We start from the raw sequence: 17,845 nt of genomic DNA on the forward strand, positions 1-17,845 counted from the left end.
TATTTTCCACTTTTCCTCTTTGAAAGCATAACAAACAACTTCGACACACATATTTTACCACACCCACAATTAGAAATGTTTTCCTCCCGCCAGCTATTATTCTTAATATCTCGCCTTCTTCTGCACACACGCGTCCTTTTCATCTGCACACACTCCCCGAATCCTGGATTGTAGCGGCAAGAGCGCCAATTTTTTTTTAACTTACACTGAATTCTCTCACTTTTGATCTCTTTCACTCGAGATATTGATGCATCATCTCTATATACGAGTCAAGTGCTATTCATTTCAGTTGTTGCAAACAAAAACTCACTCCCTGCATTGAAAACTTCATCAGCATTATAGCGTGACAAAAAGGATGATAGAAAGTTTTCCGTTTCAATGTACATAATATGTACACACAGAGTAAATGGTGAGAGAATAAAGTTATAGAACAAAGAATACACATATTGTTTCACATGCCACAAATGACATTTTATATCAAAGCCACTGTCAGTGAAATGTAGGCGTGGTGAGAAGTGTGGAATGAAAAATAAAAGACCATTTCCATCCTTGTAATTATAATATCCGATTCACCCTTTCAGAAATAAGGGTAAAGTGGGTTGGGTTTAGTGGCCCAAAAATTGGGTCAATCACCGCAAATTTCATGTAGATTATTGCGTAAATATGTAAATTCTTGCCAAAACGAATATATGGCAATTTTTTTGATAGTGTAAAGTAGAGAATGATGAAAAATGGTTGGTAATTTTCTCTCTCACTCTGTTTATGCCACCATATTTTCCAGCACATCCCCACACATATAATGTGACTCAGTGTGTCGTCGCATAAATGGATGGAGAAAATGAATTCTGACGCTGACATAGGAGGAAAAACCCTCTGCGACAACCAACATTGAATAATATGCTAAGAGGAGGACAGCAAGAAAAAAGATAACAAGGAAAAGACATTTCAGTTTTCTTCCCATTTCATCTGCGATTCCCCTCAACTTGCAAATTATCGAAAGTCGAGCATTTTCATCTTATATCATGCAACATTTCAAGCCACCACTGTAAATTGCATCGAATGTACAATTCAAAGTTGCAGGATGCTGAAGAGTGGAATCGTCCCGCACATTTTATGGTTATTCACGTAACACCAAACAGTCAAATTCAATTTACTCTCGCTGTGCCACCCAACATCTCAAGTCTCACCAAGGTTCTGGAGTGGTGGGAAATATATATGGCCATGTCTGTGGTAGGTGGTTTCATCATCATCATCAAGTCAATTGTGTATGGCGGCAATTTTCCTTTCTTTTTTTCGTCTCCCCCGTCACACATAAAAACCAATTTTATTGCCTCTTTCATAATAATATCACAGTGTGATGGTGAAAATCACAACTCACAAGTCTCCCCAATCAAGGTACCCTTTTCCACCCCCACCCCCTACAACGCCTCAAACTCCGTCGCAATAAATGTTTTGTGCGGAGAAATGCCCCCACGGGGTGTGATAGTTTCAACCATGAGAACGACTTTCATCCCCCGCAATTCCGCCCACCAATGGCGGATTGAAGGGGATGAAGGATCCAGCTTAATAGACATGAATGGTGAAAATTACTGACTTGTGCACGAGATTTCACATTAAATGACAGGAAGAGCGAAAGGGCAAAAGGAGGGAATTAAAATCAAATTAAAAATCACCACAGCGTATCAATCTAATTGCCCTGCAGGAACATTTTTTTTGCTCTATACGCTTGGCGAAAAAGACTTGTGTGAAACCCATCGTCATGATCAGTATTCAGTATTCCACACGAGCAGCACATAAGTATCAATCAGAGGAAGAAATATTGTTATTGTTGTTATTACTGCACCATCGCAATACTGTGTATAGCCAAGGATAAAGTAAAGAATAATGTGATAAAATAGTAGAAAAGACTATGGATTTTAACGTCTCTAAAGTTTGCGGTTAGTTGATTGAAGCAAGAATGCCCAGCACCGCACATTCAACCCCATGCAGATAAGGGTAATTGCCACAAGTACTTTTTACCACGCTCACGTACTTACTATACAAATACACCCCACCATAATACACTGAGATACAGCAATGTAGTGCCTAAAAATAGACCCAAACGAGAGGAAAAGGAATGAATCCTTTGCTCAGCTTTTCATATTGACGTTGAGGGAGCACCCAAAAACACACAAAAACTCTCCTCCTCATCCATATTCTATTGTCCACCACCCCTGGAAGCTACATTTTGATCAGCTCTCTTGCCCTGGGACGCTGATGAAATTGTGAATTCCAATTGTTTATACGAAATTCATGAGGTTGACTGAAGAATGAGCGACATTTCTCTTTTTTTCTTGCTCATTTTTCACCACTTTCAACTGAATGGCAAATGTGTGTGTGGTGCTCATTGTGCGGTTTTTGGCGAGTTTTCAACTCCTTGTTGAACCAGACCAGTGCTGTCTAATGCACTCTCTTTTGTTCTGAGGATTCACCTGGAAAGGTTATTTATTTTCCACCCTATGAGCAAAAGAACTCTTTAGAAATATTTACCATGAAGTCACGGAATTCAGCAGCTTTTTGATTATACCTCAAAATGCACACAAAAGATATCTTTTGATACAATATTTTCACAACAGATGCACGTAAGAAGGTGTAATGGATATGAAAAGAGATTCAGTGTCTAATGGAAGGGTTTGTCGGTGAATGAAAACTCAGTTTCTATACTCTTCCCAAACTTTGGATTTTTCACTCTTGAGCGGTTTTCCGCATAATTACTATGAATAATAATAATTCATATAATACCTTTTCGTATATTCAACACGAACCGTGGAAAGAACAATGTGATTTCCAGTTTTTTTTCATCCTCCTTCAGTTCTACTCTTGAAAGCTCTCAAATAAGATGTGATATTGAAAATTCAAAGGAACAAAAACATCATATTTCCGAGAGGGTGAAAAAGTATTCTCGAAAGCACTTTTTGCGAAAATTGACAAGCGAAAATAGATCCACGCACTTTGTTATTATTAAACTTTGACTCGATTTGAGGTCAAAAGTTATATATATTTCATTGCGAAAATGTCTGCTTGGCAAAGAGATATGAAAAGTTGTAATAAATGTGAGGTAGAAAACCTCATGATTTTCTTATGAAATGCACATGATTGTATTGGATGCTTACTCTTTATGCCACTCTAAACTTATTTGCTGTGGAATTCAAAAGCCACCATCTTCAATTCATCTCTGGCAAGGCTGCGTCATATTGATATTCTATTTATTGAATTGGAAATGTACTCTAAAAATAGATTGAGAATAAATTTAATAAAACCTGCGAAATTGCATTTCCCAACCATTGTTAACATTTAATAAGACGATATGGCACTTGCAGAAGCAACAATACCATCCCACTCACAATAGAAAGACGGCAAAGGAGATCTCAAGTTGAAATCTTGACACTTCTGTACAATAATATTGATATTAGTAAGTCATCTCGTATGAAATTGAACATTTATCTGTTTATTGAGGAGAAGGAATTTCTCTTTTCCACGCATATTGTAACACGATGATAAAAATTGCAATATAGAAATTCTATGGGAGCATTTATGTCTCATCATCGCTAATAATATGATTATTATAAACACCCTCAAACTACAATCTTTAAAGTTTATACCGTACGTTTGTTTACACATCACAAAATTGTTTAAAATTCTACACAGATTTCTGCATTGAAGGCAAAAAAAATGCGTAAGACGCTGAAATTCCCATTCAATATTGTGATAAAAATAATACGCATACTCGCTATGTGTGTTGCGTACGTAGTTATAGACGCGGAGGGAGAGATACTCCCATAATAAATCAAATTATCGGGCGAACATTGAGAACAGCGAAGAAAATTGATAAAGCTTCTCGCACGAGAGAAGAGAAAAAAGGTACAAATTGAAATCCTAACACTCTTCCTCTTCTCACTTCATCAGATCCCATGTATAGAGGCAGAGAAGAGAGCAAATGGAGCTTTGCAGAGTGCAGCAAGACTTGCTTTCACACGAGGACTTTTGGGTCCGTGGAAAAGGAAAGTTGTATTCAAGCACTCAATATGTTTAGTATCCTTTGTCACAAGCATAATTCCACTTCGGGAATTCACGGAAATATCCTCGAGGGCTCGTAATTGGGACAATCAATCATTGGGGTCATTGTTGAATTTGTCATTAATGCTGCTTCGCCCAAAACCACGAGGGGATGTGATTTGTTTCAACATCAATTTCACTCCTGTGTAAATCTAATCAATATTATCTTTAATTAAAATCACACAAAGGCTGGCGGAGCGGAAAGTTTACGATAACACGAATTACCCATTCAAGGGGTGACTTTCGAGATCCGTCTCGAGAAGTACCACACTTGAAGACATGCAATTTCTAACGTATGAGCCGTATAAGCATAAAAATTATAATAGTTACACATAATTCACTTCACACTCAAGTTCAACAAATCAAATTGCAGAGAGATTTTACCATGGAAATTCACACTGTTTCCCTCACATTTTGCAGAAGGATCGATTTATTTAACTAAGCATGAGTTCTAACGTGGTTACTTTGGCTAATTGAATTCCACTCCTCACTCTTTCTCATGTCCCTCCGCCAGGGAAGCAGCGACAAAAGCTCTTTGCTCGCTTCTCTCTCATCAGCACAATTTCATATTGGAAGATAAAGTTGAACAGAGAAAACTTTAATATACAAATTGGATTATGTTGACTTCTCGATGCTCCAATTGCCGATGAATCCCTCACAACGACTAAGCGCTTTGTGCTGTATCACTCAGCATTGCCTTCTTTTCTCCTTCATATTTTCAAAATTGAACACACAGAGATGAAAAAGAAATCCTGGATATTGTCATTCACTGAGGCCAGAGTACAACTTATAGAGTTTATTGAGCAGAAAACAAGGGAAGAAGGGACAAAACGATGTTAGCTTCTCCTTTGTCTATACAAATTCCACTCCAGTATTGAACAATTTAATTAATTAAATGAAAGCCCTCAATAAATAACTCCACTTGTGGCAAGTCGAATGCCTAAAGCTTCAAGTCCATGAAGACACAAAAACATAAAAACGCCCCGTGAAAGTTTCACCCCTTTTTCGATAGTGAATCCCTTTCAGTGAAATTAATCAAATATCGATTGATGAAGACTCTCTTTGTTCTACACACCCCAGCATTTGCGTACATCCAAAACGCCATTCAACACGTTAAATTGCTTCTTTCACGTTATTTACACAGTGTGCTTTCTCAAAACTGTGGCTGTTTTCCCCTCCAACACTCACAGCCAGCAAAGACTGTGGCATAATGTAAATTTTTTCTCACTCGTATCTCTTTTATTTCATAAACATCAAATATTTATTATTTACCTACCATCGGGTGGTGAGATCAAATTTTTTTTAACGACCTCCTGATGATTCTTTCGCTCCCCAATTGATTTATCATTAAGCGTGATGAAATGACACTTTTGCAGGCGTAGAATTTTTTTGATTACAGAACAAAAAGTCTCTATCTCTCGCGAAAATTCATGCACGGCTATGATTGAAGATCTCTCTCTGTGATAACCGTGCTTGAGTAAATTACTCCAGGCGATGGCAAATATGTGGAATGTGTATTTTTGGTATTCGAAGTCGACCTATATTGTCATTGGATCTGACGAAAGTACTTCCCAAGTACACAAATTCTGCATTTCAGCCGTCGCTTTTCACAACCCAACATTTTCCGGATTGAACATTTTGCCAATTAAAAAATCATTTCTCATATGGCTCACCACTCATGCCCTGTGGCTAATTTTGGCCCCAAAAAATCACATTTTGAGTGTGTGAAAAAGGACTTCTAAATGAAATTTTCCACTGACACTCGCGCGGCGGAGAGAATCCACGCGGCACGACATAAGGAGAAAAGGAGGTGGGAAAAAAAGGGGAACAGAAGAAGAGGAACTTCAATAATTGCCATGAAAAGTTTATACCCACCGGTTAGAGCCCCATAAAGATTTTCCACAAAATGAAATTGTGGCGATAATAGTGTGAAAGAGAATAAAATGGTTATGACTAAAGCTTTTCCTTTCAAAAGTCCATATAGTGCCTTTTTCCACCCGCAGTTCATGCCTCAAGACCCAGAGTGCTTACGCCAGAGGAAAACGAGGAAAAAACCTGTGTTTTCCAAGCGGAAAGCAAGACGATGGAATGCAAATAATAGAGTGCAAAGTAGATTCACCATCGCCAATAAACATTGGAAACATAAAAATCATGTCCTGCATTCCTATACATAACACGATTTCTCCTCATTACATTCCCATGAGCCATAAAACACAAAGTCCGTGGGGCGAAGGATCAGATTGAGCCCCGCCCATATTTAGTTGGACAAGGAAGAAAAAGTGATCAATTTTTGTCCATTCCCGCCCCACAATAAGACACCATCACAACTCCTTTTCGACCATCAATATCGCAATTTACAAGAATATCTCATTGTTCCGCAATCCCAGATCGTCCCTTTTTCTCTTTCTCTCTCCCTTCGCCGCACGATATAAGATAGCCATCGAATCTTATGTGTATGTACTTCAGATCCTGACGCTACACATTCTTCCAACCCCACTTTGATGGCAGCTCCTTGTTGCTCATCTCCTTTAAATCTAAAACATCAGGCTATTTTTAGTCACTTGACTTGGAGCATTGAAGAGAAAATAGGACACTCCAAGTTTTCTTGTTTTTAACTTTGAACTCATTCATGTAGTCAAAGGAAAAATCTCATTTTTCTCACCCTTTCTCGTCCTACTCATAAACCAAACACGTCCTGCCCATACCTCACGAGCTTACACTTCACAAATAATAATCGATTTCGCAAATGGGGTCAGAAGAATATAAAAAGTCAGGATATAAAAAAGGGGCCATAAGAGATGAATATTTATAGCGTGCTAAAACGAGCACAAATTTATCCTTTGAACTTTTTTCGAGGATATTTAATGTCCCTTGTAATTTTTTTCTCCCCAGCACGTCTCCTTCTTCGGCCCAATCCTACAATACCGAAACCCACACAGTCATTTTTCAAACAAATCATGCCCCGGGGCGCAAATGTTTGCCAAAAAACACACGATTTAACTTTATGTTATGTGACAACTTTGATATGACTCTCATCGTTTGGTCAACGATGCTCAATCATCCGTTGAAATTTATATGTTAACCAGTGGCAAAAAGCCATTTGTCAAATTTAAAGAATCCCCTCACTTCACATCCCAATGAGAATAGTTTGATACTCACCTGTGCAATGTCTTTTCGTGTGCAACAGAAGTTGATAAATGTCACGTTCACAAAATCCACGCCATAGCAAACAGACACCGTCTTCTCCTCCAGCGTGTCCTGCGACCCCATCGTGACGATTTGGCGCAACTTCGTGTCCTGTAAGAGATAATAGAAAGAGAAAATCCAATTTTAGTTCTCAAGAATAACAAGAAAATCCTTCGGGATAACTTTGGCACACCATGTTTTTAGCAAATTCATATCATCGCTGCACTTCAACCGAATATAACCAAGCAATTTCTGCGTGATTCTATAATTATTTCATCTGCAGTTCCCGCACGTAGTGAGAGCGTACACAGCACGAGTGTCATATTCAAGTGAATGTTATAATTTTTATATGATTTATTGCCATTTTCCGACAAAATTCATACGTATGCTCTTGCATATTCATCTCTTGAGCAAACTATGAGTGCGAAGTGCCCGCATGGAAAGTTCAAACTTTACCCAGTCATTTGTTCAGCAAAAGCTCCAGCCATTTACCATCCCATTCTGACGCTGTCAAAGCGAAAAAGTATGACAAATTGAAAATGCCATCGCAGTTCTTTCACGTCCGAGCCACTGAAAAATATCAATTCCAGCCAAATACCACGAATCCGCACTGCAACAGTACACACAGTTTCCAAAAAGGGCTTACGAAAGGATTACAAAATGTTTATCAATTTCAAGCGTCCACAATAATATAATAAATAATAAATTGTCCTCTAGCGCTTGACAGATTTTCATCAAATACTAATTTGCAGCACATATTCACTCATGCTGTCCAGAAAACAATGTTTAAATTACATTTCTTGCAACACAACCAATTGGCACGAGTTCGACGAGATATCTTAAAAATATTCCTTAGAATGACTATGGCATTCTTATACTAAGTAAAATTCTATGTTGAACCATGTAAAATGACAAGCAAAGAATTGCTTGGGGCAAGAGCTTGTTTGCCTCCACATCAAAATCATTTTTTCTTCTCCTCATGTATGATTTCCTTAGGTTGACTTTCTCACATTTACATTTCGTATAGATCCATTTACATGTTTTGGGTATGAAAAGCTTTCAAAGCTTTTTCTCTCCTCTCCTGTCATGGTCGACAAGCCTCCTTTTATACGTTGCCAACCCACACTTTTCAAATCCACACTCCTCAAACGCGTAATTGTACAAACACGACAGTACAAAAGCGATAATTTCCGTTCTATTCCTCCTCGGCATATTCAAAACCATACTAAGTCAAACACAGAACAAGTGAGAAATACATAAAATATGTACCCTGTAACACACGAGACAGGTGGGAAATTTTGCTATGAAATGTTTACATTCTGAAAAGGACTCCATGTGAATATGCTTCTGCCCCTTCATCGTCACTATCACACACCGCACCGGCTCCAACATCAATTTATTAAATGACACAATGTAAGTAAATATTCTACCCCGCATAAATACACATCTCTATGATGCCAATGATAATAATCACAAGCAAAATATGTACAGTGCGCGATGGAACTTGTGTGAAAATTCAAATTATTCCACCCCCTCTTGCCCTATTGTTAGTGCTTCATCAGCAAAGTTGTCGTACCTTCTGATTTTGAGACTTACAATCTCGGCGCCATAATTCATTTATTCCCACATTATTCATTAGTCCCAAAAGAGAGCCATTATCTCAACGGAGCAAACCCAACAATGCCTGGCCGTTTTGTTTGTATTATTGCAGTCAAATAATGGACGGATTAGAGATTCTAATTGAAACAATATCCAATCAGATTTCAAGCATAGAGCCATAGATAGCTTGTAATATATGTTGGTAAACTGTAGTGAGTCGCTAATTTCATCTAAATACCTCCAGACAAGAGCTGAAATTATTGTTTAGACATCTCAGACGTGACTTCCCTGCGCAAGGACGCTGTCTTTCCTTCTGGCATTTAGATTAGACAGCACACAATATTGTGCCTCTGTAATGAAATACGTTGGAGTGTAATTTGTGTTCACCAACGAGCAGTAGTTTCACTATTCAATGGCTTTTCGTCCTCTTTAGGACACTTCCAAGAGCTCAAGTTAGAACATTTTAAGGTCATATTGCAATTCACTTTATACTTGAAATCCTTGTTAATATAGATAGCTTTGAGGTGAGAGCCTAATCTCTCGTTCAGCCCCACACTTATTTACCAGTATGCGCGTCCCCGCAGAGAAGAGGAGAGAGAGCGAGAGAGAGAGAGAAAGAGAGTGTGAAAAGGGATGGAATCGTGTTATAATGTGTGCATTGAAATGGATTCTACAAGTAGTGAGTATAGGGATAGAAATTATACATGTTATACTGAGTATCTATATAGAAGAGTGGCAGCAGGAAGAGGAAACGAACAGAGTTGGGGTAACATTGACGTCATTGTTAGACACAGTCTTTGATTCCGTCCAATGTATCCCAGAACTCCACAATAATACTTCCCCTAGCTTTTCATTTCACTCCTTTCAATTGACTGAAAAACACACTTTCTTCCTCTTTTGCATGCAATTCTATATCACGATTTATTCCCAGATTTAACACATTCAAATTATGCATGTCCCATCGAAATGCATCTCATAACATGTTACACGCTTCACATAAATATTCAGATGTGACAAAAAAAAAACGCTAAACGAGGGTGAAATGTACACACTTGCAATAAAGCAATACAAATGCCGTGTAAAATTATTCAACTATGCAATCGTTAAGCTGTCTTTTTTTATTACTGACATTAAATTTACATTTTTACACGGTATAAATGTCTGATATTAATTAATCGTAAAGAACATGAGACAGAACTACACATTATTTCATGCAAAATACTAATTGGAGTTCAATGAAAAGACAATATTGATGGTAAAACAAAGCAAAACCGCCTTTAAATATACACTAAAATACCCTATTCGGTTAGAACGTACCTTTCCCTCTCTGTTTTGCCTAAAACATCAAAGTCCTTTTCACTTTACCTCGCCTGATATGAAAGTATGATATTTCATCACTATGAAATTGGAAGAACCTCAAATTTATTTCCATAAAATTGTAATCAAAAATAACATTTTCGGTTCAATTTCCTTCATTAGGATTCAATATACGCAATTTTTGGAACCACATATTTCATGAATCCTCATTTGGTTTTCTTTTGAATGACAAAATAAACAAATGTGTAAATAAGGGAATATATGTGAAAGTCTTGCCTATTAAGTCTTGTATAATAAATGTTATTTATTTTAAATATTAATATTAACTCTATACAGAGCGTGAAAAGTTTTGTTTTATTGACTTATGAACTTGCACTGACATGATATTTACACATAACTTCCTTCAGCAAACTTTCCCTCGACCTCTGAGTATTCTCTAAACGAACAGTGACTATGGTACGTGCGATACAATTACTAGGAACTTCTTACGCAGTTCGAGCTAGTCAAACTGTTCAGATTGCAAAATAATTTCACTCTGTCAGCATTTTGTCGGGAAGAATACAGCAAATGTGGCTCGACTTTGTACTGTGTCCGTATGAAAAGTTTAATGCATGTAACGTTCCAGAGACTATCTCACAGAAGGAAGTAATATAAAACCTAAATTACATTCTAACTTTGCAATCTCTGGAAATATTTTCTCAATTTTCCACCACGCAGGACGACAAGGAAAAAAATGTAAATGTGAAAACATTTCTCACAAGGAAAAAAAACTTTTCCTTACATAAAACTTCCTAATCTGTATCTTCTCAGCCGACATTCATTTCCTCTCTTGCGTTTGATCCCGAACCACGCGCTTCATTCTGAAAAAATTATATTCACTCTCTACTCAATTTCAACAACTAATCCATGAGCTCTCGCATCTGACGTGTGAACTTGTGTAATTAATGTCAGTGCATTAAACATTCTCAATTCCCCCTGAAAAGTATCTCGTGAATTTTCTCCTCGATTAAACTATCTGCACATTTGTCTGTGACTTGCAATCCAGTACAGAACAGAATTAAAGGATATTAATAAAGCTCATTGCGAGTGGGAACAAAGGACTCGTACACTAACACTCGCCATCTCATGAGGAAAGAAAGACAATTGAAAGTCAGTACATTTGGAAGATATTCTGTGCTTTTGCGTTCGTATACGAGAATTGTGTTCCCAAATTGCTAAACATAGAATGAAATTTATTTTAGAGGGGTATTTTTATTCCACGAAGAGAGAGAGAGAAATTCGGGGTAAAACTCATGTCAGAAGATTTTGTGGCATAATCTCTGCCTTGTTTTCTACCCTTCACAGATATCAGGCTTGATTATACGGGAATCCCTTAAACGTCTTGGGGCAGAGTTGGAAGAAATCTCTTTATGAAAATCTCCTTTCTAGTCATAAAGACCCCACGCTCTCCTATATGAAAACTCCACAATCTCACCAAGAGTAGAGAATTCTTTAAAGACAATGCCAAGAGTATGTCTTGACTTTGTCATTTGCACCCCTGAAATACATTCTCGCCTCGAAATTGAGCAGCAACAAGAATTTTAGCAACAATCTTCCACCCTTGTCGCCATTTACCATTCTACACCCCAGCATTCATGTATATTTCACTCCTCTGACGTCACATCAACTTAACATGTGAGCACCACACCCAATTGTTCGCTCCCCCAACCATGCGTTCGCCCCAAAGTTGGCAGAATCTCGCAAAAAGGCAGACACGCCACCCCCAACGACACCATGACAGAAATTCACCCAATCTGTAGAAATTTTAGACATGATTTCGCGCATCATCAACCATTTGCCTCCCATCCTAAATTTGGGCATTCTGACTAACGAATTGTGTACAAATATACCGCGCCATGCCTCAAATTCTCTACACCAAATACATCCCAGCGAAAGGACCGTGCAGCACGACATTGGCTGGGTGTGAAATTATCAAGACAAACACGTCGTGACGTGAGATTGAAAGCATTAAGTATCGGAAAATTTATTGGAAAGTGTATATAAATATTTGCCATTTTAGCTGCATTATCACACCATGCGACCTTCCCATCAATATAAAAGCCCTCGCGCAAGCAAACTTCCTCAATACTTAATGAACTTTTGCCAAAAGCTCCCACTTTTCATTTTAACACACCGCCGCGCGCCTGTAGATTGAAATCTCCACGCTTGATGGGAGTCTTCCAAAAAAAAGAGAGTTTAACACACATTTTTGAAACAATTTTCACTTCCCTCGCTTCGACACGACGCGAACGCGAAAACAGCGAATCATTTTCCCACATTTGATTGCCATTTTCCTCAATGGACTCTCTTTTCTCAGCACGCCGCGTTCATCATCACACCAACTCATAAACTGGGTATAATGAGAGTTTTCACTTCAATTCACATCAGTCCATAAATTTCCAACACTTTTCGAGACTCGTTTCCTCTTCATGCAGAATATTCGAGATCAAGATCAAAATTTCAGGAACAAGATATAAAGATTGCAAAAAATGCTATAAAGTACAGTCATGTGTGATATTTAGTCCTCTTCCTCTTTCACTCTGTTTGCGTCAATCAAGATGCGATGAAACAATAAAATTTCATTAACTTTCAATCTTGTATCGTGGTGAAATTCAATTTCCTCCCCATCTTAGGTGATAAATATTCCTCAAATTTCCTTTTCGCCTCTCTCATGAACACAACATTGACTCTCGCTCTGCTCACCATTTGCAAGTGGAAATATAATACGTGAAAATAATCAAATTAATTTTTGGCTTGTGTGGCATTTCAGTGAGTGAAGATGTAACACACTAAACACCTTACGCTCATTGTCATCAATATCGCATTATAACATTTTGCTACACAATGAATCAATTCCACGTCAAATGTAGGGTTCTGGTCTGGGTGGTTAAGGAGCTTTTGTTATAGTCTCTAAGCACCCGCATTCACTATATCGCCATGGCGCAGTCAGAGAGACGAAAGTGACGAACAAGTTGCGATTGTGGGTGGTGAAATACGTAAAATCAAAGTAAATTCTCCTGTTATCAACCCTTTTTCTCCTCGCATTGCCCTGCCCAACACGATTCCATTTGACTTTTGTGTCTTTTCGCTTCATGCGAAGATATATTTAGGACTAAACTTGTTATAGATGCGAGAGACAGTGTCAATAAAATTGGGTGTTATTAACTTCTTCCTACTGTCACCCTTCACATAATCTCTCTCGTCTCTTTTGCCCCCCCTTTCCCCCTTTAACCCCGCACATTATATCCTTGCGTTTTCGCTTCATGTGTGTTTTTTATCCATTCTACGCCTTTAAATTTCATGGCTTTCTGCTCCTCTCTTTATATCCATCGTCTCAAAATATTCACAATATCATTTGAGGGGCAATCAATACAGAATAAACATAACTTACCCTCGGTTTTTTGGCATATTGTGCTGTCCTCACATCTCTTATAGTCGCGATATCGAGGAGATCCATTTCATTGTTCTGATCCACCCAATACAAATAAAATCCTTTTGCATCCACCCGCAATGTGACCGGAGTGCCAGACCCGGAATCCTGCAAACACAGACAAAAAGAGGCAAAGTGTGAGTAAATAAATGCGTGAGAGCCACAAAATGTACATATATTGAAAGACGTTTCTTGAATATTTATATTGTGATAAATTATGCACATTGTGAGCTTGCAATACAAGGGAAGGAACGAAGAAAAAAGACCAGCGGATGAAGAAGGAAGTCTTCATGCCCACTTTATGGCGTGCTAATGCTCACTGTATTAATTTATTTATTTGAGAAAAGGAGAAATATGTCAAAGGGGCGGCAAAATGAAATGAATCCAATGAATAAGTGAAACAATATACAATTATTTACTATTCCAGCAACGCTGAGTCATCAGTCGAATGGATTCATTTGATTTCCCACCACACATTCTTCCATAAACACCGCGGCGAGCTTCCGCTTTAACCTACATTTTTCATACTTTATCACAATCATATTTCAGTCTCACTCAATTCATATTTTATTCCATATCATTGATAAATTTTACCTCAATGAGCAAATATCGCACCATTCGGAAGAGAAAATCCCCTAAAAAGAAACCCATAAAATTGAATCGCCTTTTGGTGATTCCTATTGACAAATTTCCTGTATTTCAAGAGTTTTACACTTGATCGATTTTTCCATTTTACACTCACACACACACACAGGGGAGAAATCCAGATTTTACACACATCGTGGGGAGGAAATTGATACAGAGAAAAAATTGCTTCTCATTCATCCTGCTCGCAAACTAAACCATGTGTGTACTTTGAACATAAAATTATCAAATAACCAAATCAGAAAATTTCACATTCACACTGTGTCAAAGATGGCAACGCGATACATTTTTGTATTTCCCCTAGAATTTCCATGCTATTGTGTCATTAATTTGAATTTGTGAGAGATTCTATCGGCAAAATTTCCCATTCAGAATGTTATTTGTTTAACAATATGTACAACACAGGCCAAGGAAACCGAATACAAGTTGGAAAAAAGAACAAATTTCTACTCATAGACGCATTCAGCTAATAATATCTAACCATCTAGTCATTTCCCATAAAAAAAGGAGAGTTTGAATATGGAACACAATCTCATGCCATTGAATGTTATCACGTCTTTTGACTAGATTGAACATTCATAACTCTTTGTTCACCAACAAAATTAATTCATCCGTGAAGATAATAAAACTTTTACAGCTTAATTAAAGTGGACAGGTGTTGGCTAGGTGCTTCTAATGAGAACACATCGGCGCGCTACACGAATTAGCTTTCAGTTTTATTCTTATTCCTCCCCTCGCGTCATAGTCATGGATTTCAGCATGCACACTGAGAATAATACATGATAATTTTTCCCATATGAGCTTTTGCGCGAGGTCACAAGATGACAAGTGACGCTGCAGTCGCTGTCCCAGTGGTCTAAGACCGGTAAATTGCACAGAAATTGCTTTACTATTTTTATGGTAAATTGTAAAAAATGCTTTCATCGTTGGTAATGGTTTCCAACTTGAATAGTTAATTTTGTGATTTTATTTTGTAATTATTTTTGCAAAAATATCTTGTCTATGGGTTAGAGAAGAAATGCAAAAATCCAAGTAATAATTACCATAAAAATGGTAGGAAAGCATTTGGGGTTTTGAAAAATTGTGTAAAAGCTCGGATGATACTCATTATCATTACCAGAATTTTAGATTTTGTTTCCATATTTACCCATAATATTGTGCTCATTGTGAGACAATTTTTTTCAGTGTAGGAGAAGAGAACAGGGCAGTTTTACACAAACCGCTCCTCACACTCTCACGTCCCATTCTGCAAAGAAGCATGAACTTTCTCGCACCCAACAGGGTCATGGAAAATTGCTAGGTGAGAATCACCGTACGTTATAATCATGTGTATACATTGTATGTACTTGGCGTCAATTTGGATTTACTTAAAACTTTGCACTCAATCTTGAAGGAATTGAAAGTAGCTCCACGAGGAAAAACCCACTTCCTTCGTATTATCTTACATGAGTGAGCATCACTCAAAGTAATTTGAGAGGACTTTATAATAATAAAATTTTACAAAAGCTCTTGCAATTTCATAAAATTTACAAAATACTTGCGAGAAACTTTCAAAAGCTCCACAGGAAAACATAGCCGCATCACCTGTTCTCGTCTGTGTGTCGCGCCCACACTTGGATCCCTTGAATGAATCAACTCCAAGATAAAATTCAACGATATCATTATGAATTCCCTTTTAAAACATCGCAGCGTCTCCTTCAGGCACTCCATGCTTTAAATGTGAAAATTTCCTCAAGAGAATTGTTGTCTTCAGAAATATTTACACTGCGAAAACTTTCCTAACATTGCATAATTTACCAATTTCTCTCTTTCGCTCATCTCATACATACATATGAAGGAATGAATATCTTCATTCAAATTTCTCCATGTACACAACTTTCGCCCCTCGCATTTGCCGTGGAATATTTAAGTGTCAGGACACTTTTTAATACAGCTCCAATCTCTCAAAAAGATTTCATTGCGAGCAGGTGTTCTCCTTGACTAATTTTAGAGCTTTATATCATGCACAGAGTTGAATTATAGCAGAATTTGCGACGCTCAAAATCCTGAAAAAACTCTTTAAATATTTCTGGCTATATTGTATCGTGAGTTTGTTGAATTTGAAAAATTACACCATAAAGAGCGTAAATAAGATAAGAGTTGAATGAAATCTCATCTATGCGAGCTCTTTTCAGCCGTCACAGGAGCTCAAGTTAACAAATAGCACTTAATTTATCTCCTTACATTTATGTCAATTGTCGGTGAATGACACGAGAGTCTACCAATCAGTGCAATCTAACTCTCAATCGCAGTGGAAGTAAATTTCCCCCCTGCTGATAGCATCAACTAACGATCCTAAAGGAGGGAAGGAAGAAAATTGGAAAATTATGTAAAAGACCCCTTATCGCTGACCATCATTTCGTCTCCTTAAATGGAGTCTCTCGCCCTGAGATCACTATCGATGTCCATATCCTTGTTTTTTTCGTCTCTCGTCGCATTACTTTCACGGACACATCTTCCTTGCCCATCCCTTAGAAAAGGTATCACACAAAAACTGTTCTTGTATATTTTTATCTCTGCGCTTCTTACGCTTCTCACCACCCACACGGATTTCTCCTTCTCCTTGCGCCTTTTTTAGTGTGAGAGAAAAGGCCCAGGAACGGCGAATAGACATACAAATAGACGAGGGAAAGCGAGTACAAGTGCGCCATTGAACGATAAATTATGTCGCGTGCTTCGTGAAATTAAATCCACTCGAAAGCTTAATTGTGAAGAGTTACAGCGCCATTCAATTATGTATATGAGGAAGTAACTTGTGAAAAACATTGCCATTCTTGCAATAAGTTGAAATTGAATTACACTTATATTCACTGGGTGGCTAAATGTAACGCCATGGATGTGAATTAAGGAAATTCCAATTAATCCCAGTTGCATTTACAACACATAGATAACTTTACCCACCAACTGGTGAGTAGAAAATTACTCTCAGGACACACTATTTCTTCTTTCCGCCTTCTCTGTCCAGTTGACCTCACACTCTATATACATTGTTCAACAAGTTTATGCTGCATGAGACTGAAATTCAATCAATGCCGAACACCAGAGGACAATGTTTCGGGCGGTGTTCCAAACACAACCGAGATTATTGAGACATTACCAACACCACTGTCATTTGCAATTAACATTCAATTAGAGAGCGATCATCATCTCACTATGACCCTTGTTCTCCACAAAATCAGCTCAGATATAGCAGATTAATTGCGTCAGTCAAACTCATACCGAGTGACGAAATCGCTGACAAAGAAGAATACTCCATAATGAATTCCTTTTGTTCCTCCTCTTATCAATTAATGGCCAAGTTTAGAGTCAAAGGCTTCAAAAGAGACATTTTATGGACTTACGCGATAAGAAGAAGGACAAAGACACCCTTATTCCCTCTGTACAAAGATGAATAAAACTTTGCAAGATCTCAAAGAGCATTTTAAAGAAATAAAACTGAATATTGAATTGTATTTCGGTATACAAAAGCTCCTCTTGGCTTTGTGCCAAGAGTTA

At 37.8% G+C, this 17,845-nt stretch overlaps 1 protein-coding gene across 2 annotated transcripts in view; it reads right to left on the bottom strand.

Moving 5' to 3' along the window:
* The window catches only part of LOC132261562 (1-phosphatidylinositol 4,5-bisphosphate phosphodiesterase classes I and II), a 51,288-nt gene that overhangs the window by 20,096 nt on the left and 13,347 nt on the right, over positions 1–17,845 (bottom strand). For both annotated transcript variants that reach the window (XM_059760432.1, XM_059760431.1), the window contains exons 3-4: positions 13,628–13,774; positions 7,255–7,392 (exon numbers count right to left, since the gene is read on the bottom strand). In XM_059760432.1, the coding sequence (XP_059616415.1) occupies positions 7,255–7,392; positions 13,628–13,774 (285 nt within the window). The remainder of the gene's footprint in view (positions 1–7,254; positions 7,393–13,627; positions 13,775–17,845) is intronic.

Source organism: Phlebotomus argentipes, unplaced genomic scaffold (assembly GCF_947086385.1).
Source record: "Phlebotomus argentipes unplaced genomic scaffold, Phlebotomus argentipes genome assembly contig_15, whole genome shotgun sequence".
NCBI classification, from domain to species: Eukaryota; Metazoa; Arthropoda; class Insecta; order Diptera; family Psychodidae; genus Phlebotomus; species Phlebotomus argentipes.